Here is an 18,409-nt window from a genome sequence, read left to right on the forward strand (position 1 = left end):
GCTGGAGGACTTGGCTCCCCCCGGAGCGGGGTACTTAATCTGTTTATGGGTCTGTGCCCCCCCCACACCACCCCCAAATTGGGGAGGGGCGGGGAACTTGTGCCCTCAGACTCCTCCACGCGTCCTGGAAATCTTTTACTTATTTACTCAGTTCAACAGACACTTACTGAGTGCCCCCGGCATGCCAGGAGCCATTCTGGGCACCGGGGGCACACCCGGTAACCAAGTCATTCATTGGTTCTGCTCTCAGAGTCCAAGTTATCGGGGGTGGGGCCGGGGGAGCGTTGACAAATACAAGCAAAATAACCACACATTGGGTGTATAATTGCAAAGGGAAGGCCTGCTATGCATGCCTGGAAGAATATCCTAGGACAGACTGGAGGGTCAGGGAAGTCTCTGAAGAAGTGACCCTGACTTTAACTGGAAGGATGAATCTAGCCCGGGCGAAGGGAAGCGCATGAGCAAAGGTCCTGTGGCTGAAATCCAAAGAAGGCCAACAGAGAACAAGTTGGAGATTGGGGTGAAAAGAGGCAAAAAAGGAGTCCGAGGGTCAGATCCTTTACCCTAAGCCTTGCCACTGGAAGGTTTCAATTGCGATGTGTTAAATAGATGAATGGATTCCCAACAGTGCCCAATGCTTTTGAACACACCACATTTTCTTTACAAATGTTAATACTGTATAGTTGACGGGCTCCAAGCCGCTCGTGGCTGTCCAGGCATAGCTAGAGGGGATCTGGAACAGGGTAAACACAGTCATGTGCCTCTGAAGGAGGAAGATACAGCTGAGATATGCATCGTTGGGCAATGTTGTCTTTGTGTGAACATCAAGTGCCCTCATACAAACTGAGATGATACAGCCTACTACACACCCAGACTATATGGGATAGCCCATTTCTCTCAGACATCCCTATAATAAAAGACACATTAACAGGAGAAAAACAAAAGTGTAACGCGTATACCTCCCGTATACTGTAGACAAAGAAAAAAGGGTGAGGGGGTTTCTATTGTAAGTAGTCTCACAGGGTGATCAAACCTAAATTCCTAACTGGGCCGGTGGTGATAGGAAGTCATGCCCCCGGCATACACGTTCCTTAGTGAAAGGTTTTAAGCCAGCCCAGTCCGTTGTTCTTGCGCATCTAAGTAACACACCGTAGAAATATCAGAAGTAGCCCTAGCTGGTTTGGCTCAGGGGGGTTAGAGCTTGGACTCTGTCCAAGGGCATGTACCAGGGTTGCAGGCTCCACCCCACAGAGTGGGGGGCAACCAACTGATGTGCATCAATGTTTCTCTCTCTCCCTCTCTCTCTCTCTTTCTCCCCCTTCCACTCCCTGAAAAGCAATGGAAAAAATATTATCACGTGAGGATTAAAAAAGAAAAGAAATGAAGAGAAATACCAGCAGTAATACCCCTTGAAGGGGGGTATTAACCCTCAAGAGAGCACATAATTTTGTTAATTATCCTGTAATCCAATCCCCACCGTGCTTTTCTCATCTCCACATAATCTTCTTTACACTCCCTCTTAATTTTAATCGAATAAAAGAAGTTGTGAAGGCCTGGGGTGGGGTGGGAACTGGGTGAAGGGGGGCAATGGGGGGGGAAGGAGGGACATCTGTAATACTCTCAACAATAAAGATTAAAATAAAATAAAAAAATTGTGAAACTGTTATTCTTGGGAACATTTGATAGCATATATCATCAGTTTGACTCAAACTCATATAAAAATTCTCTGCAGTTTTGGACATTTCTTACATTGGTACCTGCTTTGCATTAGGCATTACCCTTGGTGCGGATAACAAGGAAGTGCCCGACCAGCAGGGCTCAGCAGTGGAGCATCGACCTATGATCCAGGAGGTCGAGGTTTATTCCTGGTCAGGGCACGTGCCCGGGTTGCAGGCTCAATCCCCAGTGGGTCACATGCAGGAGGCAGCCGATCAGTGACTCTCATCATTGATGTTTCTATCTCTCTCTCCCTCTCCCTTCCTCTCTCTGAAATCAATAAACATGTATTTTAAAAATAAATAAATAAAATTCTAAAATATATATATAATGAAATAAAATAAAATAGTCTGTTCTCATGGGGCTCACAGTCTAGTGGGTGAAACAGAAAATAGGTATAGAGCCAAATGTGTGATAGTGCCCTGACAGAAACATACAGGTTCCAGTGGCTGAAAATAGTGAGCCCCTAAAGCAGACTGGAGGCAAGAAGTAGGAAGTAGTGGAAGGAGTAGGCAAGGAGTGGAAGTAGGGAGACCCTCAGGAGGCTATTGAAGGGTAAGAGCAGAGGACAGGGACCTGGTCTACTGTGGTACAAAGGAGACTAGAGAGGGATTTGGGATCTGCATGGGAGCTATAAAAAACACTAGTTGATAAATTGGATTCACAATCTATTGGTAAATAAGAAAAGCAAGATACCCAACTCCTACTCCTAATCACTTGGAGTTTGCTGTACTGAATCATGCTTTTGTCACTTTCCCAGAGCCCTTAGCTGGTAGAAAAGAACTGTCATCACCCACCATGGAAGCAAAGCATGGGCCCAACAAGGCTCAGGCGGTGCAACAGCCCATCGCCATTCTAATCGACCATTAACTCATTCACTTATTTGTTGTTCAACACATGCTTATTTGTGTACATATTGTGTCCCACGTTATTGGAGTTAAGTGATTATGGGAATTAAAAGGTGAGAGAGTTTTAATTCATCAAGCTACTCAAAACAGCTCACCTACAGGAGTTTAGTTTCTAGGAAAACATGAACCTGAGGCATTCTCTTTTCACACTACACATTTCGTAGGATAGGAAGCCAAGAGCAGTTAAGTTAAATGATTTGCCCAGGATAACCCAGCCAGTTACTGGCAGGGAGTAGACCTAGATCTCTTCACAGCTGTACTGAGCTGGGTGAGGAGAAGCACCATGGTGCGGGAGAATGGTTTAAACTGTGATGTTAGCAGGGGGATTTTTTAAAAAAAATCTTCAAAGAACTCCAACTTATAAAAGAAATTCAAGTGAGACTTCTCTTGTTGAAAAGGAATGGGGAACCTGGCTCCCACCTTCTCAGCATCCTGCTCCTTCCCAAGGTGACTGTATTTTTAGCGAAATTAAATCCACATCAAACAGGCCCAGAAAAACTCGGGTTGGAAATCACTGCTTATTTGCTCTTTTCTCTCTCCCTTTCTTTCTTTCTCTGTGTGTGAGGGGCGACCTAATAGCTGGGTAAGTCACTGAATGGGGTTGCAGCTGAAAAACCATACCTGATGCATCTGCGTTACTGAGTGCTCACTGTCTCACAGGCCCTGGGCTACATGCTCTGTGTGCTGTGTCTGATTTAAACCTCCTGCTCTCTCACTTTTTGCTAACGAAGTGAGACTAAAGGTCAAACTAGTTGTAGAAGAACGAGTTTCTGTTTTTTAAAAATAGATTTGTCTGTTTCCAGGGCCTGAGCAAATAACTGCCATACTATGCTGTCTCTCAAATGACATCACAAGGGAGGAAGGGAATGTTGTTGAAACCAAAGAACAAGACAGGGGAGAGCAGGCAGAAGAATGCAGAGGGCCGAACTTGTTGTAGTTTGGTTGGGGGTTAGTAATCCATTCAATCAATAGATATTTACTACTCACATGCTATGTGCTTGGCATTGGGTATATATGAGGAATGATACTTACTTCAAGTTTCAATAGAGAAATTCAACTAGAATGCATCAAGCACCTCTGCGGTGGCAAGTCCCTAGGAGGGTGTGGCCATAGGACACCAACACTGTCCAGCTTGCAGATCTGAGATTCCACCGAGCCAGTGTGGTTTCCCTTTCTGCTGCTCAACTCTAAGGAATAGAAGGTGACAGTTCAGATTGCCTCAGAGATTACAAAAGCCGGCTCTGGGACAAGAACAATTTAAAATAACTTCCTTGTTGCAATTTATTTCCTGTGTATTTTACCATAGCTAACTTCTACTAGCAAAAAGATAATGTTTTCCTATTACATAACATTTTACTGTAACTTACATTAAAACGTTCCTGTCCTTAAGCGAAAAAGGAAATAGTATCCTTTCTAGATTGAGAGTCCTTAAAGCCGCAGCTTAGGACAAAGGTCAGTGTTCTGATTTTCATAAGGTGTGTTAATCGTAAAGGTAAATATTCCTAAACATCATGGTTCCTCTCATTCATTGAGCGTGACCAGCTCTGGTGGAAGTCAAGTAGAAAGCCATGACTATGGTAGTTTCAAAAGAACGTCTCTCAAGCTCTGTTTTCAAGGCTGTTTTGTTTGGTTTTTTTAGTTTTTATTTTATTTTTTTAAATCATCACTCGAGGATATTTTTTTCCATTGCTTTTTCAGAGGCTATGGAAGGGAGAGAGAGAAAGATCGAGGTAAGAGACACATCGAGTGGCTGCTTCCCACTCGTGCCCCGACTGGGCCCCAGCAGGCAACCAAGGTACGTGCCCTCGCCTGGAGTCGAATCCAGGACCCTTCAGTTCACCGGCTGACGCTCTAACCACTGAGCCAAACCGGCCAGGGCTCAAGGCTGTTTTGAACTAAATTCAAGAAACTTGCTCTGGCCCCTCTGTTTTCTTATTGCCTTCTCGATGAACTATTTTACCAGTCTGACGGGGCTCAAGTACGCTTGCTCTGGGCAAAGTTGCAGCAGTCTTGCCTGAGATAGTGAGGCTTTATAGCCACCGTGATTACAGTCCAAGGTGTCCTTTCTCCTGTATTTTCTTGTTGCTATAGGCACATACAAGGTCTCAGACTCTATTCACCATCCCTGCCTTCCTGCCTTTCACATTCTTGTTTGAAAACTCCGCTGATATAAGTTCAATTGTTGCTTGTCCTTTAGCTCATATTAGTATATGATGTTTTCTCTACAAAACAGGTGCTCTTTAAGTCATAACACTATGAGCAATTACTCTTAGAAATCGTTACAGTAATTGCTGATATTTATTAAATGTCCTTTCTCTTCCCATGACCTTCACCGCCACTTTTGTGTGCACTTGGCCTGGGAAGCTAAGCAAGGGACGAATGAGAAGGAAAAGTGTGGGAAGGCCGACGGCAGCCAGCCTGGGTCCAAGGCAGGCTCTTGAGAGAGGCAGTCAGCACCGAAACAGCAGTGTCCCTGGAGGTGTGGTAAGGCAGCCTGCATCACTTCCTTCCAGTTTCCAAGAAGGTCTAATCCAGCAGATGGACTTGGACTCATGTTGCTATTATTCAAGGAGTTTATGGCTACTTGGTGTTTGACCTATTGACTGCTCTAACCTGCTATTATTATTTTTTTCACACATGCCATTTCATCAGTCCTGGCTGCTATAATTTCTCCCCTGGATTATCGCAACTTTCTAACTGGTCTCCGTGCCTTGAGTTTCACCCTCTACAGTATCACTTCTCATCCCATTTCCACAATGTACCCAAAGTGATCTTTCCAAGATACCAAGTTGATCATGTCTTTTCTCTGCTTAAAATCTTTGATTTTTCTTCCCATTGCTCTTAAAGTCCAAACTCTGTAATGTTGTTTTGGACTCTGCTTACCTTTGGGCATCTACTTACTTCTTGAGTCTCAGCTGTAACCCTCCAACCCACACACCCTAAGCCTTAAGCCATCCAAATGAAGCCGACTTCATTCAGTTGAAGAACAAAGCTTTAGGAAGAGGGGGGAACAGCTGGGTTTTAAGAACAACCAGGGAATTAAACACACCCAGGTCTCTCTACACTATCTTTTCTCATGGGGTCAGTAACATTTTATCTCATTGCAGATGGTTTCTTCATGTGGTGGGAAACATGGCCACCATTGGCTCCAGACTTGCACCTGACAGCTTCCATCATTCAATAAAATGGGCTTCAAATTCCCTGTGGCCCCAAGTGCAAAATCCATCTTGGATCAGGTATACCCCTGGACCAATTCACTGACATGAGGTACAGGGTCTCCTCGCTCTAATATGGTAACTGAAAGGTTTGCCCTGTGCTGAGAGAAAAACGGCATGGTGGACAGATGACCCCAATGTTCCTCGATCATAATCAGTTAGAAGAGAGAAATGATGGAGGAGTTAGGTCAACATCAGTATTTCTGGCTTGGATAATCTAGTGGTGACACTGAAAAGGATAGGGTGTACCTGGGAAAGAACAAGATTAGGGGAAAGGGGGAAATTCAGTTTTTGACATTTTGAGTATGAGGTGCCAGTCAGTTGAATATCCAGGTGCAGATGTTCAGAAGCTGGTAAGAAATATGCACAGATGATATAGGGGGAGATTAGAGTGGGAGCCATCTGTGCATAGGTGCTCTCCACAAAATAGGTAGCTGAGATCTTTTGGGGAAAAGGTCACCAAAGACATACACTGGAGGGTACCCCACACTGAAGGTAAGGAAAGGGTAGTGTAGCATGTGGAAGAGGCTATGAGAGAATTAATAGTTATCAAGTCTTCACAACATGTCAAACCCCAACATGAACTGTTTCTCTTAAACTTTGTAACAATCCTACGGCATACCTGTGAGGTAGGTCTTACTATTATCTTCTTTTTAAAAGGAGCCAAGGTTTATCAGTATTTGATAACTGGTCAAAGGTCTCAGTCAGTAAGCAGCAGATACAGGATTTTAATCTATGACTAATTCTTAGAACTCTTAACATTACATTGTGTTCCCTCTCACACAATGATAGTAGACAAATCCAGAGAGCTAAATAGAAGAATCTAGAGTCAGGAAAAGTAAGAAAGGAGAATTTCAAGAATGAGGGAATGGTTAATAATATAAAACATCTAGCAAGTATATTAACCGAAGCACTTACATGCATATATGCATAATCCACGGACACAGACAATAGTGTGGCGAAGGCCTGGGGTGGGGTGGGAACTGGGGGGAGAGGGGCAATGGGGAATAGTGGGGGACATCTGTAATACTCTCAACAATACAGATTTAAAAAACCCACTAAGAAGATTTGTCATATATTTTAAAAAATACAATTAAAAACAACCATTGGTTTGACAATGAGAAAGTCAGTACTGATCAGTCTGATTCTTGGTGAGTCTAGCAGACTTTCTGAGTTCCAGATAGATCCATCAATAGAAATCCAAGAAGATAAATGGACTTTGGTCACCTTCCTGGAGACAGCCTGCCAAGTTTTACTAAGCTTAATACCACAGAGAATTTATAGTCCCAGGTAACATGGGTTGTTACCTTGAGTGTAAATCTAATATTCAAAGGGCACTTTGCAGGTTTCAAGTTTCTCTGCCTACTTTACCCTCATGGCCATCTGATAAGGGCCTGCTTCACTCCATAAGCAAGGGAACTGGGGCTGGAAGTGGACAATGTTTGATTTTAGAGAGGAAAGCACTACACAGAACTCCAGCAAACCATTTTAAACTATCTCCTGCTCCAGTGTGAAATGTCAGCAGACACAGTACTGCGTTTTTAGGACCTGAAATATGTAGGAAGGATTGCAGACTTGACAACATCTCTTTCTCAGTTACTGCCCAACCCACAAGCATTAGAGGAAAGTGGCACAATCATTTCAGAAACTTTCTCCATGTTACACATTTCATAGGCAAAACTGATCATAATTGGACAGATCTATGTGGGCTCCAGTTGCATGTGGATGAAAGGGTTGGATTGTCTACCAATGTCTGATTAGGCAAGGAGACCTGAACATGACTGGGGTTTTCTCTCATAGCCACTATTAACGCTTTGGTGTATAACATACCAGCTGCTTTATTTTTGCTCACACTCACATACATATAAAAAAATCAATCATTTTAAGTATATTGTCCAGTATCTTGTTTTCACACAATAAGTTGTTGGGTTTTTTTCCATGTTAAAAATGTAGTTCTCAAGTATCATTTTAAATATGTGCATAAAATTCTATTATATAGAGGTACCAGGCTTTATTTAATCAGGTCCCATATTGTTGGACATTTAGGTTGTTTCCAAATTTTCTATATTACAAATAGAAAAATACTTGGTTGGTTATTTCTTTAGAATAATTCCAAGAGTAGAATTTCAGGATCAAAGAGAATATACATTAAAAAAATTTTTTTTAAGTTTTCAATTACAGTTGAAATTCAATATTATATTAGTTTCAGGTATATAGCATAGTGGTTAGACATTTATATAGCTTATGAAGGGATCCCCTCATATGTCTAGTACCCACCTGGCACCATATATAGTTATACAATATTATTGACTATATTCTCTATGCTGAACTTTACAATCCTGTGACTATTTTGTAACTACCAATTTGTACTTCTCAATCCTTTCACCTTTTCACCCAGCCCCCCAGCCATCTGGCAACCATCAGTGTGTTCAAAGGAATTTGATTCATACTGCCAAACTGCTATTTATATTCATGAAAGGTGTGTCTAAGAGTGCCAGCTACCTAAACCTTTGCCAACACAAGGTGGTATCATTTATTTCTTTAATCTCTGCCAGTCCCCTTGGAGAAAATAGTCCTGCTTTCATTGTTTTAATTTACATTTCTCCTCCCCTCTTGCTTTTTGTTTTCTGATTGTTTAGTGAATTGTTTATTTCCTTTTGCCCATTTTTTTTCTGTTGAAGTATATATTTTATAAAAGAAAAGATAATATGCCAAATATTCCTATCATTAAAAATTTTTTTTCAAATATTCATTGAGGATCTGCTCTGTGCCAGTCACTGTTTGAGGCTCTTGGCATATATAAGTGAATAAAGCACAAAAATCTCTGCTTTATGGAACTTGTATTAGCAGGGAGAGACGCTTACATCTATAACTACAGTAAATAGTATAGTCAGAGATAGGTGTTTCTGAGAAAACTTGTGGGAGCTGAGGAGCTAGCCCTGCAGGAGTCTAGGGACAAGAACACTCTAGCAGAGGGAACTGCTGGCTCAAAGGCTCTAAGGGCCCTACCCTGTTTGGCTCAGTGGCTGGAGCATCAACCTGAGGACTGAAGGGTTCTGGGTTTGATTCTGGCCAAGGACATGTACCTGGTTTGCAGGCTCGATCCCCTGCCCAAGTCAGGAAGCGTGCGGGGGGCATCCCATCAACGTGTCTCTCTCACATTGACGTTTCTCTTTCTCTCCCTTTCACTCCCTCTGGTCCTAAAATTGGACAAGAGAAGCACCTACCTACATTTTGTGACGTTTCCCAAGTATCTTTCCTATCGGTCAGCCAGTTCCATCTGCGATGAGCGCTGGTGGCCTAGTTTTTCCTTTTACACTAGAATAAGCTAGTCTTAGAGAAGGTACGGAGCACCTGTGCATGTTCAAGGAGGAAAAGCAGGGAGGATGGGTTGGGCACGTGGGAGACGAGAACAGAATGCCCCTGCGCAGCCTGAGGATTGCAGGACACTGACTAGGAGAACAGGCGACAGCGACAGCTGCCCAGGTTCCAGGAGCTACGACATAAGAACTCCATAAGTCATTTTATGAGTGTCGTTTCTAATCCTGACAATAATTCCGTAAGGTGTGTATTATTACCCCTACACTATAGATAAGGAGAGTGAGAGTCAGAGGCCACAGAACACTCTGCAGTGCCCGCCCAGAGGAGGGCAGGTCAGCCTGCAAGCATTTCGAGAGTCCTTCCTTCCTTAATTGAGCACAGAGTCCCAGTTCGGGGCAGAGAGTTTTATTTAGCATTGGAGAGCTGGCCATTGATGGGGACTCTGCCCATCTGTTATGCTGGGCACTGGGGAGGGTCTGCCTGCAGCCATGGAAGGAAGCTGACCCCTGAACTACTACTTGACTGTCCATCAGGGAGGCCTAAATCCAACCAGCTACTGCCCCCTCACATGAACAGCCTTCAAGGCCCTAATTCACTGTACAGTGGAGAAAAAAAAGAGCAATCCCCCCCCCCTCCAAAAAAAAGCTGCCTCAGTTCTGCCTTGAGAGTTGGGCGATTCAGATAGCACGTGCCGCAGGCTCACCATCCGTGACACGGGGATAATGGCAGTGCCCACCCCCGAGTGTAAGTTCCCTATGGCTGCTGCTGTCACACATTACCACAGGCTTGGTGGCTTAAAACAGAGAAATGTATGCTCGTAGTTCTGGAGATCAGAAGTTGAAAATCAGTTTCACTGAAATCGAAGGGTCCCTTATGGACGCCCCGTGCAGGGCTGCCGTAAGGGTGAAACAAAGCACAGCTATAAGGCATAGACTGTTCACGGGAGACTACCTAAGAGAAGCAGCGCTGAGGTCTGTTAACGCATTTCCCCGTTCCCCGTACCGGGATGTTCGCAGCCCTCTCTCGCTCGGCCTCAGACGCCGCCCCTCCCGTGCGCCCCGCCTCCCCGCGAGGCGTCTCCACCGGAGGCCCCGCCCCCTGCCTCACCCGCGCCCCTCCTGCCCCGCCCACCTCGTTTGGCGCTTCCCGCTGCTGGGCATAGAGGCGTGAGGACCTTTGCAGTCTGTCTAGTGCGTTGGCGACCGAATCGTAGCCACTTCTATCCAATTCTGTCTCCTTTACCAGGCTGAAGGTTATTCATCCAATCGTATTTAGACTTACGGAGCTTAACAGGGGCCATCTGCTTGCGTTCAGATGAAAAAGAAAAGCAGAAGCTGTCGGAGGAAGACTGGCAATATCTAAGACAGCCCGCACTCGGGGGGCCGGGTCCTCCACACCTCGGTCTCGGGTTCCCCCGCCGGCTCGCCGCGCAGGCGCCGTGGGCCCCGCTCGCCATGCCGACTGTCAGCGTGAAGCGCGACCTGCTCTTCCGAGCCCTCGGCCGGACCTACAGTGAGTGCGCGTCCGCGTAGCTTGGGCTCCGTGCCGCTCCTCGGAGGCCGAGGCCCTTCTCCAGCGGGGCGTCGTGGCGCCGTTCCTGCCGCGTGACACGTTTTGGCCTCGGGCGGCCAGGGGCCTGAGGACCGCAGTGGCGGTGCCGGGGCTGACGCGAGCTCTCGGCGCGGGGCCGCCGCCGCTGTCTGTGCGTCACCCGCGCGCGCCCGGCTCCCCGCGTCGGTGGTTCAGGGCGCTCGCAGGGAGCGCCCGCCGCGTGCCCGGGGCCGGGGGCAGCAGGAGCGAAGCCCCGGGATGTGTGCGGGCGTCGCGGGCCGAGCGCCCTGGAAGGGCAGCCTGGGGACTCCGCCGCCGACGGTGCGAGAGGGTCGAGCGGGAGGCCCGACGGCGTCCTGCCCTTGTTTTATTTTATTAGGGTGCCCTGCGCGGTTTTATTTTATCAGTGTGTACCCGGCGCCTGCTCGGGTGCTGGGCGCCGTTCCAAGCGCTTTGGGGATCCAGCGCTGCCCAGGACACATGGTCCTCACACGTTCTGATGAGGGAGGCAAACAGCAAGTAACGAATAAGATGATTTTGGAGACTATTAAAGGCTATCAGGGACCCCAAAAAAGGCACCGTGCTAAGAATAACATTAGAGAAAAGGTGGTAACGTTTGAGTTGAAACTTGAATGGCTAGGAGTCTGCTTGATGGGCTGACTCTTCATGCTAGGCTCCATCTCTTCTTCAGTTCTAAATATATTACCTAGTTGTTGTCTTTGTTTTTTTAAAGGGGGGAGATATTAAGTACAATGATCAGTTACCAGATAGATGTAGCAGTTAAAATTACATCTGTCCGCTCCATAGTTATCAGCTCTCCTAAAGGTCATAGGTAGCAACTTGATTAGTGTTCTCTTTGGTTTTAGGGCTCAATATGGTAACATGGCCATCCTCCCGTTAACAGGTGCTGCTTCCTAGAATAAAAAATTACTGTGAAAATAAAGTTAGGTTGAAGAATAGAGATCTTATTGGTTTTTATAGATAGAAGAAGGGAGAGAGGAAGAGAGAAAGATCCACGGGAGGGAGAAACATCAATCATTTGCCTCCAGTACACACCCCCAACCAGGGATCGAAGCTGCAACCCGGGTATGTGCCCTGACTAGGAATTGAACGGCGACATGGGACAACGCTCCAGCCAACTCAGCCACACCAACCAGGGCAAAATAAAGTTAGCTTTTAACAGCGGTCCTCAAGATGCACTTTTGGGTACCATTTAGTCTTGAACTATTACTCTCCCTAGGGTTCTGCCATAAGTCCCTGAAAATAGAGGTAATACTCCTGCCCTCTGAACTTGGCTCTAATTCCCTACACTTTTTATTTTATAAAAAATAAAATATTTACGTTCTTTATGCATCCTTCTAAATCGAATTCACACTAATGGTATACAATGCACCTGAACTGCATAAGGTGGTATGTGGCAAATATTTGTTCAAGGCAGGTATCCCTTGAACTGAATAGTTCCCAGCAGGTATCCATCTCTGGGAAAGAAAGAAATAATCCAGGTTTCAAACAGTGGTGAGATTATTTATTGTCATCTGTTGTTTATAGACAGCTTATTTATGCTCATCAGATTAAAGCAATCTTTTTTTCCCCCCTAGCTGACGAAGAATTTGATGAACTGTGTTTCGAATTTGGTTTGGAACTTGATGAAGTCGTATGTATCGGATATTTATTTTTCTAATATTCTGTGTTTGAGCCCATTTTTTGGAGGTTTGCTATAGTTTCTTTTTGTTACTGTATGGTTAGAACACTTGTGGGCTATGGTGATCCCTATGTTCTCTGTGTTAAGTGGCCGAGCACTGGTTCTGAGAGTAAATGCTGCTTTGCTTAAAATCTCAAAAGGGGCTCATGCCTTTTTCTGCGTGCAGTCACTTCAAGTTTTCTGGCTAGTGCTGTGGGGATAGGTAGACCATCTCAGGTAACCCTAGAATCAGAGTGAGTTCTTTGGCAGTGAGGTGCCTTATTGTAGATAAACCGCACGGAAAAGGGCTTGGGAATCAGTGGAAATGTTCCTTCAGCCAGAGTTACTGTCTTGGCCTCTGGCTCCCCCTCCTTCACTTCTCTGTTCCCCAGCTTCGCCTTCCTCCATGTGTATTTAACCAACATTAATTCATTCCCAGTTCATTACTGTATACACTGTACAGTGATCTTATAAAATGATCTATTTTTAAGAATGGTTTATAGAAATGATTATGAAGTATTTTCCTAGTTTTTTGATTGTGTAATGATTAAAATATTTTAAAAATAGCTTCATTTACAAAATATATTAACTAATATTGATTATGTATTAAAGACAAAATTTAATGTTATTTTTTAAGCCTTTTATCTTATTGATCTTTTCAGTTTTGTTATACTATAAAGTTAAAAAATTATTGGGCTGACAAAAATGTTCATTGTCTTGCCTTGTTTTTCCTGCTAATTCTTTACTAATAGTATGGGAAGGTGTTTTGTTTTGTTTTTATATTAATAAGCATCTGTATGCTTGAGAAGTTGGATGAGATTTCTGTACTTTATATTAAGTGGCTATTAATAACTTCATTAGACCTCAAAATTAAATTTGAGGCTATGCAATATTTAAGAGCATTTGTTTGGATATCAGAAAATTTGAATAGTAGTTGGAGTTCCCATGATCACTAGCTGTGTAACCATAGACAATTACATTGCCTGTCTGAGCCTCATATATTAGTCTCCTTGGGCCTCCTTTTTTAAAAAAATATTTGAGAGTGGGAGGGGTGAGGGGAGAGAGAGTATGAGTGAGGATGCTAGATGTGTGAACTCAGTAAAAGTCATTTTTATGTTTGTTGCAGATATAAGAAACCTATGTTGCAGAAAAGAATATATATGAGGTAGTTACTGCTTTTAGTGCTGACAACTACTTTTTCAAAAGGATTTAGATTTATTTTATGTTATTTTATTTTTTGTGCTTGTTTTAGACTTCCGAGAAGGAAATTATAAGTAAGGAACAAGGTAATGAAAAGGCAGAGGGGGCATCTGATGTTGTTCTTTACAAAATTGATGTCCCGGCCAATAGATATGACCTCCTGTGTCTGGAGGGGTTGGTTCGAGGACTTCAGGTCTTTAAAGAAAGGTAAGGGAATATATTCATTACTTTGCCAAATTAGATATTTTTCTTTGTCTATCATTATCAGTGACACTTTTTACGTTTCTAGAAAAATCCTGTTGGACAGGTACACAGCTCTAGGTCTGCTTAGAGGGATGATTGGCTGGTAAGATTCTTGTAGATTGTAGCCGTTTGAAACTTTTTCTGAATATTGAGTCATAACTTTTCATTTTGGGAGCATATTTTAACACTGAAGTGTTTAATGGTTTTATGGAGAACTTTAAATGTTAGAAAATTTGTTAGTTTGTGTGGATTTTTTTTTTTAAATATATATTCAGTTCAGATTTGATTTGCTGTAACTCCAGCCCATTGTCCTAGTTCTGTTCATGTTGTTTACACAGCAGAGAATATAATTTATTAAATGCTTTAATGATGAGTTAATGCTTGGTTAATAATGACCAAGTCTGTTTTAATATTATTTTAGGATAAAGGCTCCAGTGTATAAACGGGTAATGCCTAGTGGGGAAATGCAGAAATTGATCGTCACAGAAGAGGTAATAAGCATAAAACCTTATTTTCCTTTGCAAACAGTCTTTTTTGTATATACATCTATAATGTGGGTCGGGAAAAGGAGCAAAGCCTAATCTTCTGCCAGATATAAGTCCTTCGATCATTTGCTAAAATGGATGTATATTTAACCTCTAGCTTTTAAAAACTGTCGATTTGTTTGTATCAAGAAATGAAAGGGAACAAAGCATCTGTTTTCTCTGAATAATTTTGGAAAATAACATCCAAATGTGTATGTAAAATACATTTGAGATGTAATTGTTTAAATTGTGGTATAGTGATAAAAATAAATTTTGGGGGGAGGTTATTTTGGTAAAAATATCAACTATGAGCAAACTACTTAAAGGTAAATATTTTCCCCACTATTCAGTAAATTTTCAGAATTCTTACTGAATGGAAATTCCATGAGGACAGTGACTTTGCCTCTGTTTTATTACTTGTTGGTTCAATGAATGAATATATACTTTTTGAATGAAAATGTGTGCCAATGTCAAGAGTGCCGCTGACTTTCTATTACGAAATGTAATTAACACTTACCAGCTCTGATGTGAATTTCAGACCGCTAAAATACGCCCTTATGCTGTAGCAGCAGTTCTCCGAAATGTAAAGTTTACTAAAGATCGCTGTGACAGCTTCATTGAACTTCAGGAGAAGTTGCATCAGAACATTTGCAGGTTTGTGGCTGCATCTTCTTTTCCCCTTGCCGCCTCTTCTCCTGGCCCTTTCTCTCCACTCCTTCTCCCCCCTTCTCCCTCCCTTTCCTATTTTCCTCCCTTCTTCTTTTCTTCCTCGTAAACAGGTTTTTTTCAAAGCATTTCTAAAGTAATAATATGTGAGAGCAACAAGACCTTAACCAACACTAAAAATTTTGATTCAACTACATTTTCATTCAACCAATAAGTAATAAAATAGAGACAGAGTCACTGTCCTATGGGATTTCCATTCAGTAAGAATTCTGAAAATTTACTAAATAATGGAGAAAAATTAACCTTTTAAGTAGTTTGCTCATAGTTGATTTTTTTTTTTTTTACCATAATAACCTCCCCCAAAAGTTTATTTACCAGATAGCTAATTATTACTGCTTATAAATAGTGTATGCATGGAGAAATAAGATATATTTTGATTACTTTATAGAAAAGAAATATCTAGTCCTAGAGACTTTCGTGGTTTTTGTTCAGATCATTAGTAGTGGGGTTATTATACTTCTAAATATTAAACCATGGTAATTTGAAGTACAATCTATAATTTTTTAAATGGGAAATTTTTGGCTTGAATTCACTTTTTGAAGGAGTATAATTATAAATTGACAGATAAAACTGGAGACTTAAATGACCAAATTTTCTTACTGTATCTTTGCCATTACTATACATCATTTCCCATACAACTTAGTATAGTGCTTTTCAAACCTAAATCCTGAACTCCTGAAGGCCAAGGCACGTAAGAGTGGGAATCCTTCAAATAATTTCAGTATTTCAAAAATCTAATGGAAATTATTTACTGATGATAACTAACACCAGGCTTTAGCTAATATATCATTTTTTTTGTGTTGGTTCTGAAATATATTAACATAAGTTATCTCATTCTGATCAAAGGTATGATTAATAGTTATATATATTTTGAATAAAAGTAGAAAATCGAATTTTTATTTTTTAATAATTGCAGTTAGGTAAAACCATGGAGACTAGAAGAGGCTTGTGCAGAAGTTATGGGCTAGAGAGTTGAGGGGAGACCCTGGATGTTTTCTTCTGGGGTGCAGTATGTTCAAAAGTAAAAATAACACCTATGGTTAAGCTCATAGGGTCTCTTTTTTTCTGAAACATCTTTGCTCACGTGGTAGAAGAAACTTTTTTTTTCAAATTCCAAATAACATTCCCAGTTCTTGTATAAAAATAATCTATTTTTTAGCTTGCTAAAATGTCATTATTAAGCAAAAGAATAAGAATTTAAATATAATTTCAGAATAAAGAACAAGATACACGATTTCTGACAAGCATAGGTATGGCTAGTAAATGTTTGAGCCAGATTATCTGTTCTGGATTTACTTTATTTGAAGACTATTTTTATAGATAAAGAAGGCATTTCCTCACTTACTTCAACTCTAAACTTTTATTTGGTATATTTGAAAATCATGAGCTTTTTTTGTTCCTTATTGTAATATAGCTTTGTGACAGAATATTTAGGAAAATATAGAAAAGTCAAAAAGTACAGCAATTTGATAGCTTATTCTAATTTAATAAAACATTTATGTTTACTTGAAGGTACTAAGAGGAAGTAAGGTTAAAAGACAGAGGGAAAAAATGTCCTGTAACACAGGACTTGGGAAAGCATAGTGGCAAGGAATTTACTTCAGCTACTGAAATAATGTTTTGTTAGTAGCTTTATAATTTCTCATTACTCTGAATAGTTGTGAGGATTTGTTCTTTATACTCCTCTAAGGTTGCCATAAAGCAACAGGCAATTTTAGGAATGTGTCTAATAATAACTTTAGAAACATATAGTCTGTGTTATCTTTAGGATTTTTGCTTTGGAATATTCAAATCTCTGTCTCTTTCCTCTCTTCCTCTCTCCCCGTCTTTCACCATTTAGGAAAAGAGCATTGGTTGCTATTGGTACCCATGATTTGGACACTTTGTCAGGCCCATTTACCTATACTGCAAAGCGACCTTCAGATATCAAATTCAAACCTCTAAATAAGACAAAGGAGTATACAGCCTGTGAACTGATGAAAATATACAAGGTACATGTTCCTTTATATTATGCAATAGCTCTGCATAAATCTTGAAATCCCTTCAAAGTCAAGTCTTGGAATTAGAAAAATATAATGAATGCTTTAAAAAAAATAGCAGTATCTGGGCTCTAACACAGAGATGCTGATTATTTGATCTAGAGGAGGGGTACTGGGTATAGTTCTGTTTTTTTATTACATTTTTATCTAGTTGGATGATTTTAATGTACAGCTAGGATTGAGAACCACTGACGTAGACGTGCCACATTGTAATATTAATATTTGGGTATAATTAGAACTCATGTAAGTTTAAGGAACAATAAGGTTTAGCTAGTTTTTTTTGTTTGTTTTGTTTTTTTGGGGAAACACTATTAGAAAATGTCAACAGTTCAGCTAGACCTTTGATTAGGAAAACAGATTAAAAACAAACAAACACACCCACAAAAAAACTAAAAACCAAAATGTCTGCCTCTCATTATTATCACTTTAGAGTCCAGCAGTGACAGTGAATTCAGTAGTCACTTTAAGTTGTGTATAACAGAGAAGTAGTGGGTATCCTTAGAAGAAAGCAGCTATTATCCTTGGCCTGATTTGCTAGTGATTTCTTTCAATTTATTTAAATAGTTTTTTGTTGGTTGGTTGGTTTCCTTTTTATTAAATTTACCTGGGTGACACTGGTTAACGAACTTATCCAGGTTTCAGGCATACAATTCTTCAACACATCATCTGCACACTGTATTGTGTGTTCACCACCCCAAGTCAAGTTAAATAGTTTTGTGATGGCCTACCAGTGCAAATTGTTTTCATTGTTGAAAAATGGCTCAGTTGTGCTCTCATCTCTTCCCAGCGGGAGATGAGCCTGTATAAGGATGTTGAGATACTAATTTATATTGGAAAATCTTATAAATTTAGAACTTCTTGTAATTTGGAGCAGTTTCATTGTTTTTTTGACTTTTCACATTCTTTTACACTAGGTAGATATGTAAAATAATTACATTGATAGAAATAAAAAACTAATTTTGACTTAATTTTTTTTCAGACTGACAACCACCTTAAACATTATTTACATATCATTGAAAATAAGCCCCTGTACCCAATCATCTACGATAGCAATGGTGTCGTCCTTTCAATGCCTCCGATCGTCAATGGTGAGCTAGTTCTTAAGCATCATAGATTTTTACTGTCTCTTCCTATTCTTCAGCATTTCTGTACAGTTCTCAATAGAGTTGGCTGAATAAAATAAAATTAACTCAATCTGAGAATTTCAGGTCTTTTGTAGATCTTTTTTTGTAATAGTTCTTTCTATTCATTTATTCAACAACACTTGGGATTTTTATACAATTTA

General features: G+C 41.3%; 1 protein-coding gene across 1 annotated transcript in view; it reads left to right on the forward strand.

Moving 5' to 3' along the window:
* Positions 1 to 10,596: 10,596 nt before the first annotated feature.
* FARSB (phenylalanyl-tRNA synthetase subunit beta) overlaps positions 10,597 to 18,409 on the forward strand; it is a 39,335-nt gene continuing 31,522 nt past the window's right edge. Inside the window, exons 1-7 of the mRNA XM_016199213.2 lie at positions 10,597 to 10,672; positions 12,310 to 12,365; positions 13,645 to 13,799; positions 14,257 to 14,326; positions 14,898 to 15,013; positions 16,926 to 17,076; positions 18,104 to 18,212. Coding sequence (XP_016054699.2) covers positions 10,615 to 10,672; positions 12,310 to 12,365; positions 13,645 to 13,799; positions 14,257 to 14,326; positions 14,898 to 15,013; positions 16,926 to 17,076; positions 18,104 to 18,212 — 715 coding nt within the window. The 5' untranslated portion in view covers positions 10,597 to 10,614. The remainder of the gene's footprint in view (positions 10,673 to 12,309; positions 12,366 to 13,644; positions 13,800 to 14,256; positions 14,327 to 14,897; positions 15,014 to 16,925; positions 17,077 to 18,103; positions 18,213 to 18,409) is intronic.

This window comes from Miniopterus natalensis, chromosome 8, assembly GCF_054644295.1.
Source record: "Miniopterus natalensis isolate mMinNat1 chromosome 8, mMinNat1.hap1, whole genome shotgun sequence".
Lineage (NCBI taxonomy): Eukaryota > Metazoa > Chordata > Mammalia > Chiroptera > Miniopteridae > Miniopterus > Miniopterus natalensis.